This window comes from Lepus europaeus, chromosome 16 (genome assembly GCF_033115175.1).
Source record: "Lepus europaeus isolate LE1 chromosome 16, mLepTim1.pri, whole genome shotgun sequence".
Taxonomy (NCBI): domain Eukaryota; kingdom Metazoa; phylum Chordata; class Mammalia; order Lagomorpha; family Leporidae; genus Lepus; species Lepus europaeus.
Genome location: NC_084842.1, coordinates 10,679,038 through 10,691,341, shown reverse-complemented (window position 1 = coordinate 10,691,341; position 12,304 = coordinate 10,679,038). Strand labels below are relative to the sequence as shown.

Sequence of the window (12,304 nt, the reverse complement as noted above, 5' to 3'; positions counted from 1 at the left end):
AGGCAAGTCTGATTTGCCCTAAACCTTAGGAGACGAAGGAAACGCTTGGCGCTGTTTGAATTTCAGTATTCCAACACTAATTATTCTTCAGCTCTGTCTAATTGTGTTGCCTGTACAAATGTTCTCAAAGTAAGAGGTATCCAAAAGAAATCTCATGGGAAGGACACAAGCAAAACTTGCTTTAAAAAAAAATAAAAGGGAGAACATTAAAATAAATGTGTATTCACCATTTTTGACCCTTTAAGCTTGGTCTGTATTAATAAATACAGTTACTTTCTGACACAAATTCCCTTCACTGTTTTCTCCTACATATAACTTCCACTTGAAATCTGAAGTAATGGTAAATTAACAAGGTTTTTGTGTTTTGTTTTCCGGATTTCTGGATTTTGACTTCATGACATAATATTCTCTTGCCCAAACTAGCCATTGTAATATTAGCATGATCTGAATATTGCAATAAGGAGCATAAATCTGCTTTTATGCCACCCAAACAAGGGTACTGATTGCGTTTTCTCACTACCCCATTTTGGTTGATGATTTTGGGTGTTGCCAGAATTAACTGATAGAGAAGAATCAATTTCATGAGTCTTATTCAATCCAAATTCAATATTCATTACGTATTAGGGTCATGTTACAATTATGCCCAAATCTATGGCAAAATCTGCCCATATTCTTACCCCTATGCATGTGCAGCATTCACACACATTGTGTATGAAATACAGATTCAAATTCAAGTTCACTTTCTTGAGAGATCCACAGGAGAAATGATAAATGGAATCAGCCTTATCAATTCCACAGCACCAATTGTTATCTAAAACAAATGACCATCTATAAAACTTCATGAAAGTGGATTGACTAGGCAAGTTGGGATTTTAGCCAAATACCAGCTTATTTGTTTCTCCATTTTTTGATCTTGTCCCTGGGTAAAACAGCCAAGTTTCTATAAGACACTCATCTAGCTTTTACAATCTATTTGCTAAGGATGTGAGAGTCCCCTCATTCTGAGATGGAGCAGCACACATGTCCTTCCTTGTTCTTCAACACCAATCCACTGACTTGAGTTATACTCATAGGTCTTGGGAGAATCAAGGTTTGGCTGTACTAGGAAATGTAAACAATAGAAAAAATAAATATTCCCTTTTTCATATCCAGGAAACAGCGGAAAAAGCTTCATGACCGGCTTCGGCAGAGTCTTCGGTCAGAACGGAACAACATGGTGAACATAGCAAATGGGCCTCACCATCCCAACCCACCCCCAGAGAACGTGCAGCTGGTGAATGTATGTTGATTCTGGCCAGTGGAAAAATCCAAGTGTCTCTTCTGTGTTCGGGCGCCTTACCATTTATTTGCTAAAGCTCTTGGGCTCTTAGCTGCCGCCATTAATCACCATGGCTTCCAGGAATCCAAGGTTTTGCCAGGAGAAAATAATGGGAACATTTTTTTCAAGTAGATTTGGTTACTGTAAAACCAGCACATTTCCTCTTATGAAGTGTTCATTAAGATGTTGGAATAATAACGTAGGCTTTGCTCTGCAGGAAGGTCCTAACTGGAAGGAAAAAAAAAAAAAAAAAGGAAAGAAAAATAATAAAATTAATAACACAAGAATCAGAAGGAAAATTTTAAAATATAATTTAGAAATGCAGGCTACTCCAATCTATGACTGATTTAGTGCAGATAACAAGGCAAAGAGCTTAGGAGTTATTTTTGTTAGGGGCACTCCACAGTGCCTGATGTTTTGGTGATCCTGTTTGCCAAAGGAGGAAGTCAGGGCATGGAAAGGTCAACTGTCTTACCACATGTGCTTCTCAGTGGCAAAACCAGAAGAACGTATTGCTTCCTTTATACCATGGTTCTTGCAACATGGTGTCAAGCCCTCCAGATGCAACATGTCCTTAATCATGCAAATATATATATTTGAACTTTAATCATCTATATCTATATCTGTATCTATATGAACCTTACCAAGCACCAGGCTTTTCAATACAGTTAGTTCATAGAATATCAGATTGTTGGGTGCATTTGCAGATCATCTTCCAAATCTCTCTTCTGTACAAGTAAAGGCCAGAGCTGGACTCTGTCCTCCTGGCCTTGGAGTATTGCTCTTCTTTACAGCGTAAGCCTTCTTGTTGTTTTCATTTTTCTCTGATGTATGTTTCCTAATAGAAAAAGCTTGAAGATCAGATTGCACTGCCATTTCCTATACTATGAAAAACGTATACAAGGGGTCTTCAAAAAGTTCACGGAAATGTGCATTCTCTTTTGACTCCATATTTCCCTGAGCTTTTTGAAGTACCTTCAGATTTTGAGGGGAGCAGATATGGCATAGGCTTACATCTGGAGTTGGTGACTTATATTTGCCTCTGGTGACTTCTAAACTACCAGCGAAACTTGTGGCAAAACAAGGGGTTACTAGGTTAACACACATTTTTTATTTTTTTCTCCTCATCATCTTCATCAAAATGCTCTGCATGGTTGATAAATGCGTTCTCTCAAAGATAACTGCAACCTAGCATTGTGTGACTTCTGAATCTGGATGCTGAATTCCATTTTCCAACAGTTTTTTAAAACATTTATTTATTTATGTTGTTTGAAAGGCAGAGAGACAGAGACAGATATGAGAGATATCTGGTCTGCTGATTTACTCCACAAATGCTCACAACACCCAGACCTGGGCCAGGCTGAAACCAGGACACTAGAACTTGTCTGTGTCTCCCACATGAGTGTCTGGACCCCACTACTTGAGCCATCACCTGAAACCTCCCAAGATTTGCATAAGTAGGAATGAGACGATCTACTTAAGACACTTAACGCTGTGGTATTTAGTGAGGCTCAATAATTGTCAAATATTATTCTCAATATGTTCGCCAAGCTTACATGGCCTCCCAAGAAGCAAAAGTGAAATAGTGCAGGAGCTAGAAATGGATCACCAAGTGTTTTCTTCTTATGGCAAGCTGGCTGGAGTTCCCATGAGAGGCCCCGTTGAACAGCCTTTCCGCTAGCAGAACCAGCAAAAGTTTCACCATAACTCAAGCTGTATGTTTTTGGGTTTCCAAGACTACGTCAGGTGCTTTAGATTCCACAGTCCATCAGACTATAAAATGCCCTATGTCATTTAGGAGTATTATTTCTTTTCTCCTTTTCTCATTATTGTTGGTATAAACACTAGCAGCATTTAAAACACAACTCTGAAGGGGCCTCTCTTGTTGATACAAAGTAGTAATAGCTACTGGGTTTGCTAATATAGAAACTACTTGCATTAAGTATAAGACCCTCTATCTATATAATGTGCTTTGTTGAGATGTGTGCCCTTGATAGCTATTCAAAGGCCTTTGGATGTCTCAGTAGCCTTGTCTTAGCGCTGACAACAGGTTTAAAATCTCAGTAACAGTAGAGCAACTAGGAAATTGAAAGACAAAGGTAGATACAAAATATAGACATGAAAAATTATTTGCTAGGGAGTTGAAATTTAAAATAAGACAAACCATCTCTACACTTTTGTTTCACTCGACTATCTGTTAGTCTCCTTCAACTTGCTGCAGCCATGACAAAAATGGATATGGGACAGATATTTATACTGAATTCTGGTCATACTACAATTGGAAATGAAATACAGAAAAAAATGGGTATTTTTCTGATAAAATGCGGCTGTGCCTTTGGGTCCTATGACATGTGTGTGCACATATGGAGAGTAACTCATAAACTCCAGCTAATCTAAGAGCCTGCCTGAGTAGCCAGAAGAGGATTCGTCATCTGGCTATTGGAGAAATGGGATTGATTACAAAGCAAGTGTGCAAGAGTAGATTTGTGTGTATGTGACAATGTTATTTTGATTTATATGAACCTTAAGTTGTGTCTCTTTGTTTATCTAGCAATATGTGTCTAAAAATGTCATCTCCAGTGAGCACATTGTTGAGCGAGAAGCAGAGACATCTTTTTCCACCAGTCACTATACCTCAACTGCTCACCATTCCACCACTGTCACCCAGACTCCTAGTCACAGGTAGGAGAAAACAATCATTCCATGGCATTTTTCCCAGGCTGAAGTTTTACACATTGCCTTTTTCTATCACTGCCAAAGAAAGGAACAGGAGGCACATGTGACCTCCTGAAATACATGGTCTTTGGACATGAACAAACTTCAGACATTAACTGGCTCTGCCTTTAATTGCTTTATAAATTTGAGGTTCCTTTTTTTCCATTACCAGAAAAAGGATAATAATACCTAATTCACAGGATTGGTGGTCCCTATTCCAGAAATTATGTTTCCTCATGCCTGCTACCCACTGAATTGCCACACTGGGAAAAGTCTGTCTTAGATTCTACACAATACTTAAAAGTTGACTTGTTTCAGTAATTGAACTTCCCTGGTAAATACGCACGAGAATTGATTAAATAGTTAAGTCCTAAATTTTCTGATGCCTCGCGATTTCAGTGCACTCTATCAAGAGGTGAAGAGAAAAGAAGAAAAAAAAACAAAAGGTTTCTTTCACGTAAACCACTCAAGAACAGAAATTGAAAGGATCTTAGTACATGGTGGTATTTGATAGATATTATTGCACAAGTGAACACATGAATAAAAGGTTTACAAAGCCAATCTGAATTAAGATTCTTTTTTTTTTAAATAGAGTTATTTATTTATTTGAGAGCCAGAGTTATTAAAGAGAGAGGGGAGAAACAGAAAGAGAGATCTTCTATCTCATGGTTCATTCCCCAAATGGTCACAATGGCCAGGGCTGGGCCAGGCTGAACCCAGGCGCCTAGAGCTCCATCTGGGTCTCCACGTGCATAGCAGGGTCCTAAGTTCTTGGGCTGTATTCTGCTGCCTTCCCAAGTGCACTAACAGGCAGCTGGATTGGAAGTGGAGCAGCTGGACCTGAATCAGCACCCATATGCATGCCAGCGTTTCAGCTGGTGACCCAACACACCGCGCCACAATGCTGGGCCCCCGCATAGCAGGATTCTTTGTAACAGTTCTGTTTATGGAAGCAAGCAATGTTGTGAGCTACTGATGCATTAGTTGTTTGAAATATTTGTCAGAATCACTTCCTTTTCTTTTTATTTCTCCTTATGATTTTTTGAAAAAATATCTCATTGCCTCTCACATTTCCCCCCTAGCTGGAGCAATGGACACACTGAGAGCATCATTTCGGAAAGCCACTCTGTAATCATGATGTCATCAGTAGAAAACAGTAGGCACAGCAGCCCAACAGGGGGCCCAAGAGGACGTCTTAATGGCTTGGGAGGCCCTCGAGAGTGTAACAGCTTCCTCAGGCATGCCAGAGAAACCCCTGACTCCTACCGAGACTCTCCTCATAGCGAAAGGTAAAACCGAAGGGCGAGGCTACTGCAGAGGAGACCTCAGTGAGAGGATGCTGGGAGCACCTGCAGTCTCACCTAAGGAATCGTTGTTCTCAGGATCAGGGGCGGCGCTTACCTGTCGTAGGAGTGCCCCTAGTTGATGAAGTCAGTTTTGTTTGACTGAACTCATTTCTTCTGAGTTTCTCACGACGACCCAGTGGCTGGCAGGCAGCAGATTCCCGAAGAGATGAAAGGATTTGATGTGGAGAGTGCAGCAAATGTGGAGTTCCCAGCTGTGGCCGTGGGCTCAAACCCACTGGGGGGCTCAGTGTCCTCAGCTGTAGCATAAAAGAGATGGCATCATTGCTTATAAAGACCCTACTATAAACCCACTGGGCCAGTTCACCAAACCCTGATATGGTTGGTAGTCAGCTGGCTGTGTGGTCTCGTATGCTAACTTGGTTTGACCTTCTAACCTGTGAAATCAAATCAAAGGCTAAGTCACTGCTGACTGTCACGGGCAAATAACTGCTCGCTTCCCTCCGTGTGTTATCCCTGCTCTGACCTTCCAAGAAGGGATGAATAAATACATCTCTTGTATGCTGCATCTGGCAGTCTCCACGTGTAGTTTTCAAAGCAGATACTGCCTTTGATATGGGCCTTCATCCAAGAATGGTTGGCTTTCTTCTGTGGCAGATGGGTAGGGTTGGGTTGGGAAAAACAGCAAAAGTAAAATAAAAAATAAGGGAAAGTAAACTGGAAAAGATGATAAATTAGGAATATTGAATTCATAGATTCTCCATCCATTTTCACCTAAGTTGGAAGAGAGTTACACTCAACTGGCATTTTAGCCCTTCAGTAAGCTGTTACCTGTTGGTTTTCAATTCCACTGAGTTTATTTTGTTATTATCAGCTCAGTCTCACTACTGAGAATTTAAATGATTTTAAATGATTAAAATGTTTAAATGATGGTTGAAATGATTTTAAATCCATACTTACTTGGTAGTTAAATGGGTATTGATGATTTTAATAGACGCTCTCCACTCATGAACTGAGTTGTACTCACAGCAAAGGATGACCCACTCTGGGCTAGCACCAGCTTATATGGAGCCTGCTGATGACTTCTTTAATGGTCTTTTCCCAAAATTGACATTTCAGAGCTATATGGAATGTAGGAAATTAGAGATTTCCTTCCAACCCATTCATAAAATAGTATGGCAGGGTCCAGTGCTGGTTTAAAATATTAGCTTTAAATTCATGTAATTATATCATTATATATTAAGGAAGTCTGTCTCTCCTAATTCAATCTTGTGTGAAATATGAAAAGGAGGTTAGGGATGAAATCTTTCTTCATCAGTACATGTGATGTTTATCTGTAAAGGCTGACGTCTCCTTGCTCTGGTAGGATTTCTCACATACCCCATGTGTTATCTAGGGCTGAAAAATATACCTGAGCTTGGAGAAAACAGAGTGAAAAGGTGAATCACTTGCATGTGCTGGTTGAATTTGAATTAACATTTCCAGGAGAGCTTAATTTAAGTACTCCCAAAGTAAAAAGTCTGAAGACTCAAGCCCCAAATATTTCAGTTTCTGAGACATGTTCCAATTTTAGATACAGCTGAATCTCACATCCGTATCACTGTGAATCATGGGAAAACAGGGAAGCTGACAGCCTTCCTTTCCCATCAGCTAGAGTTCAGGTGATGACGTCCTGTGCCATCAAAGGTCATGTCAAATTAAACTCTGTGAACGCCAACTTGAAAAAAGAGAGTCATGGGGTGCTATCCAGTGGTAACATTTGTATCAAAAGCTGAGAAATGTGACCTTATATAAGCCACATCTTCCTCTGTGCCCTCTTATCTGGGGTAAGAAAGCATGGTATGGTAAAAACAATGCAGTACCCTGATGACCAGATTCACTGCATGTTGTTAGAATAGGACATGACCTAAGGGAACGTGGTAAAGCCGACCCCCGAGCCATCACAAGAGATTAATTGACCAAAGACTGGTGCAGAGATTGGACATGGACCCCAAGGTGGTAACTGCAGAGCCAACCCAAGGTTCTCTTAGGCTTTCCTTTGAATATCTTGGACACTGGGATGGATAGTTGCAAACTGGATGTTAACGAGTAGCATTTCATGGAAAAAAATTAAAAGCACACAAATGTATTACACTGTTATCAGGAATAAATCTAAGTTACTATGCTCTTTTTTTTTCATAAGACATAACCTTATAGCTGAGCTAAGGAGAAACAAGGCACACAGATCCAAATGCATGCAGATCCAGCTATCAGCAACTCATCTTAGATCTTCTTCCATTCCCCATTTGGGCTTCATTCTCTAAGACCCCTTGGCCTTTAGGAAGGTATAGTATTTAAGTAATACTTCTTTCCCTTCCAAATCCCTGAGCCTTGGTCCTTATAAACTGAGAGGTTTCCAGGACCTTTGGCCCTTTTGTCTTGGCTCACTTGCTTTTATTTAAAATCATAATGAGATTGGAAATCCCAAAAGTTTTGATGAGCTAGGCAATGTAGCTGATCTTTGCATGTACTCCCACGAGGAAACTCTTGGCTGCATAATTGTAGATTCCAAGGGTGCTGAATTTCCTAGTGTAAAAATCAAAAGGGATGCAATGAATAGAAAATTCTTTGTTCTTTGATTATATAATATCTTGAACTCTGTCCCCTCACCCCCCTTGCCCTGTGCCTCTCATTCCACCACACTTATGCAGGGTATTCTGTGCTCATACAGGTATGTGTCAGCCATGACCACCCCGGCTCGTATGTCACCTGTAGATTTCCACACGCCAAGCTCCCCCAAATCGCCCCCTTCGGAAATGTCTCCGCCTGTGTCCAGCATGACGGTGTCCATGCCCTCCATGGCAGTCAGCCCCTTCGTGGAAGAAGAGAGACCCCTACTTCTTGTGACTCCACCAAGGCTCCGGGAGAAGAAGTATGACCACCATCCTCAGCAATTCAACTCCTTCCACCACAACCCCGCGCATGAGAGTAACAGCCTTCCCCCCAGCCCCTTGAGGATAGTGGAGGATGAGGAGTATGAAACGACCCAGGAGTATGAGCCAGCTCAAGAGCCTGTTAAGAAACTCGCCAACAGCCGGCGAGCCAAAAGAACCAAGCCCAATGGCCACATTGCCAACAGGTCGGAGATGGACAGCAACACAAGCTCTGAGAACAGTGACTCAGAGAGTGAAACAGAGGATGAAAGAGTAGGTGAAGATACGCCTTTCCTGGGCATACAGAACCCCCTGGCCACCAGTCTTGAGGCAGTACCTGCCTTCCGCCTGGCTGACAGCAGGACTAACCCAGCAGGCCGCTTCTCAACGCAGGAAGAAATCCAGGCCAGGCTATCTAGTGTAATTGCTAACCAAGACCCTATTGCTGTATAAAACCTAATAAACACATAGATTCACCTGTAAAACTTTATTTTATATAATAAAGTATTCCACCTTAAATTAAACAATTTATTTTATTTTAGCAGTTCTGCAAATAGAAAACAGGAAAAAAAACTTTTATAAATTAAATATATGTATGTAAAAATGTGTTATGTGCCATATGTAGCAATTTTTTACAGTATTTCAAAACGAGAAAGATATCAATGGTGCCTTTATGTTATGTTATGTCGAGAGCAAGTTTTGTACAGTTGCAATGATTGCTTTCCCACAGTATTTCAGCAAAGCGCCCCATATATTCAGTTTTTGCTGGCTTCTTGTGCATTGCATTATGATGTTGACTGGATGTATGATTTGCAAGACTTGCAACTGTCCCTCTGTTTGCTTGTAGTAGCACCCAACCAGTATGTCTTGTAATGGCACATCCATCCAAATACTCTTCTCTTTTGTACGAAATTTTCTTTGCTTTCAGAATATGAAATGAGTTGTGTCTACTCTGCCAGCCAACGGTTTGCTTCATTGGGCTCTGAGATAATAGTAGATCCAACAGCATGCTACTATTAAATACAGCAGGAAACTGCATTAGGTCTTGTTAAATATTAGGAAGAAAGTAATACTGTGATTTTTTTTTTTAAAAAAAACTATATTATTAGTCTGAAGACAGCTTGCTCTTATTAAAAGGAGCTACCATTTTCTTTATTTTGATTTATTTTTTGTGACAAAAAGCAACAGTTTTAGGGATAACTTAGAAAATGGGTTCTGGCTTGCTATCAGGGTAAATGTAATATCTTCCAAGAGGACTCAATTTCACTTTCTCTCTGGGGGAATGATCCAGAAGCTCATTGAAGATCAAAACTGATAAAGGTGCAATCATTTCTGACTTGTACATTTCACTGATTTTTCAGCTAGAGATTGGTGTCAGCTCGGCTCAAAAGGAGGCATTTCACAGCACAAAAGGCCCAGTTCAGGCAGCTCTGTTTAGTTTATCTGAAATACAGCTCGAGTGAAACGTGTCTGCTGTTCATGGACATGACGCCATTGTAGGGAAATATTTCCATCAGAGAGTTTTTAGAAGGAGTGGACGTATAGAAGACACAGGTGAAGAGCAGCTGTGTGACTGGGTTGGTGTTTTAAAGGTTCATTGACCACTCCTTTCTTCCCATTGTTTTTCTCGTGTTTCCCAATGCTGCCCTGATTAGATCAAAACTATGCACGAACACTTTCATCAGGAATGGCCAATGTGCATGTGGTTTGTGATTACTGAGTACCTCCCACAAGGGATGACTCATGAGGAAGTGTCAGTAGTGTCGGAAGGATTGCACCTTTACTTAAAGAGGTGACCCCCACCTGTGTTCTGACCTCTATATAATCTATGCTACTTTTCCCGTTCTCTTAATTTTTGCTTAACTATCACAAAGCAGGACTAAGATTAGTCTAAACTTTGCATGTTCTCATGGGATTGTAAATCCAAGGAAGGCCTATAGGCATTAATATTTGAAATAACTGCTAATTCAGGAAAATGAGATTGAAAAAAGAAATGCCGAACCCATTTCACACCCTGCCTGATTATCTACCAGTCAAGGCTAGAGCTTTATAGAGGTTCCAAGTGGCTTCCTAGGAGCCATGGGACAAAACAGGAAAATAGGAGTAATTGCTTTTTGTTTGCAGGTGAACTTCACCAAATCTTTATGTTAACAACTAATGGGAAGAAATGGCATATTAAGGAGGTCTTAGAAGAAAAATGCAGGCTGGGCATGAGTCATATCATTATGTTCCTACGTGTTTCTACAATCCACAGAGATGCCTGTCTGCTGGTCCATGAAGTTGCTCTTATCATTTGGTATCCCAGATTTCTGTCATTGTTCTTACTCCACTTGCTTTTTGCTCAACAGTACCTTCCTCTGCTTTGATATCGACTCTGAGGAGCCCCTGTCAGGTGGCATGGATTCCCCAGTTCTATAGAAATTAGTGAGCTCATGGCACAGGGAAGCAGACAGTCAGCCCAAAGAGGGCCTCTTAATTACTTTGGCATTCACTGCTTTTAAAGGCCATGATCATTATTAGGTATTTCACTGAATAGATTCTTACATGAATTAAGAACCTTAAAAATTCTGTTTCAGATGCTTTGGACATTGGTGTATTCAGATGGTCCATCCTAAAAATTTTCAAGAATAAACAGAATCTTTCACAAAGAGACAGGAGCCGCGTTCTCCTCAGTCTTGAGAGTAGCCGTGAATTTTCAAATTGCCAATGTCAATCAAAAATTTAGGACAAGAGGCAATTTTATCTCTAACTTCTTCTGGTCTTTCACAGAGGTGGCATGATGGTTGGGACAGCTTTTCTACCCAAAGAACAAGAGCTTCCCTGCACAGCCACCAGATCCATGTTCACGGGGGCATCTCAGCAGTGCGACAGTGCTGTATCCCTCGGAGCCATCCCTCTTTATTAAAAATTCAGACAGTACAATGGCAGTTCAGAGGACTAGGGATCCATGTTCCCAGCAGGTGCAACGTTGTCTTGGGTGTTGAGATGGTGAGAATTGCTTAGGACATTTTCAGCAACTTTGTTACCTGGATCTGAAATCATATCCCACCAGTATATGCAGTAGAATATAGCATTTGCAAAGCTCTTTTTCTCACTCACGATTCCTTTTCTGTCCTGTTTTCCCCTCTTACCTGGTATGAATTGTTTTCTTCTCCAAGTTTGTCCAGACAACCTTCTGCTTTCTACAAAATGATACTCTGTGTAGGTGAATGTGTCCCCAACAGCAAGATGTCCTTTCTTGTATCAGTGTAACTGTCTTGATGTAGGTGGAGTCCATTCATGGTAACTTGCTCAGTAACTACTCCTTTTTTCTTTTTTTGGCCTGAGTTGAAGGGTACATGGTTCACATTGGTGAAAGTAAGGAAGGCCTGACCTTACCTTGTAGTACTGGTTCCATTCCATCAGCCACAGAGATTTCCATCCTCCAAGACCCATGAAACACTGCAGAAAAATGCAGACGAAAGGAGATGGCCACATTTCACAAGTTCCATTATATATTCTTTTGTAAATACATATTGTACATTACTTGGATGTTTTCTTAAATCATTTATTGTCTTTATGAGTTAATGTCAGTTTTTACTCTCTCAATTTACTGTGTAACATTGTAAATAACATAATGTCCTTTATTATTTATATTTAAGCATCTAACATAGAGAGAGTTGTTTTCATATAAGTTTAAGATAAATGTCAAAATATATGTTTTTTGTTTTCTTTGCTTTAAAATTATGTATCTTTTCCTTTTTCTTTTTTTTAAAGAATAATTTATTGTTCAGGAGAAAGAATGTATATGTAATTGAAACTATTTCAAGAATGCACATTTGAAGGCCGTGAGGTACTGATAAACTAAAGAATTTATTATCCAAAATACTAAGCAATAAGTAATTGTGATTTATTTAAAGTTCTGTTCATTTTCCATGAAAGACATACTGCAATAAAAACGCTACTCTGTGGAGACCGGGCAGTGTTGCTCAGCAGACTAACGTTTGAGTCTGTTCGACCAGCACCCTTCATCTTACTACAGTGTTGTACTCATTTGGGAATGTGTTCAGTGGACC

At 40.3% G+C, this 12,304-nt stretch overlaps 1 protein-coding gene across 7 annotated transcripts in view; it reads left to right on the top strand.

The window, feature by feature from the left end:
- NRG1 (neuregulin 1) overlaps nt 1-11,864 on the top strand; it is a 1,197,015-nt gene extending 1,185,151 nt beyond the window's left edge. For 4 of the 7 annotated variants that reach the window (XM_062213033.1, XM_062213036.1, XM_062213034.1 and 1 more), the window contains 4 exons: nt 1,153-1,279; nt 3,870-4,000; nt 5,116-5,322; nt 8,048-11,864. In XM_062213033.1, coding sequence (XP_062069017.1) covers nt 1,153-1,279; nt 3,870-4,000; nt 5,116-5,322; nt 8,048-8,702 — 1,120 coding nt within the window. In that variant the 3' untranslated portion in view covers nt 8,703-11,864. Of the gene's footprint in view, nt 1-1,152; nt 1,280-3,869; nt 4,001-5,115; nt 5,323-7,519; nt 7,662-8,047 lie in introns of all 7 variants that reach the window. The other 3 variants (XM_062213037.1, XM_062213039.1, XM_062213040.1) reach the window with 2 other exon arrangements.
- The last annotated feature ends 440 nt before the right edge of the window (nt 11,865-12,304 follow it).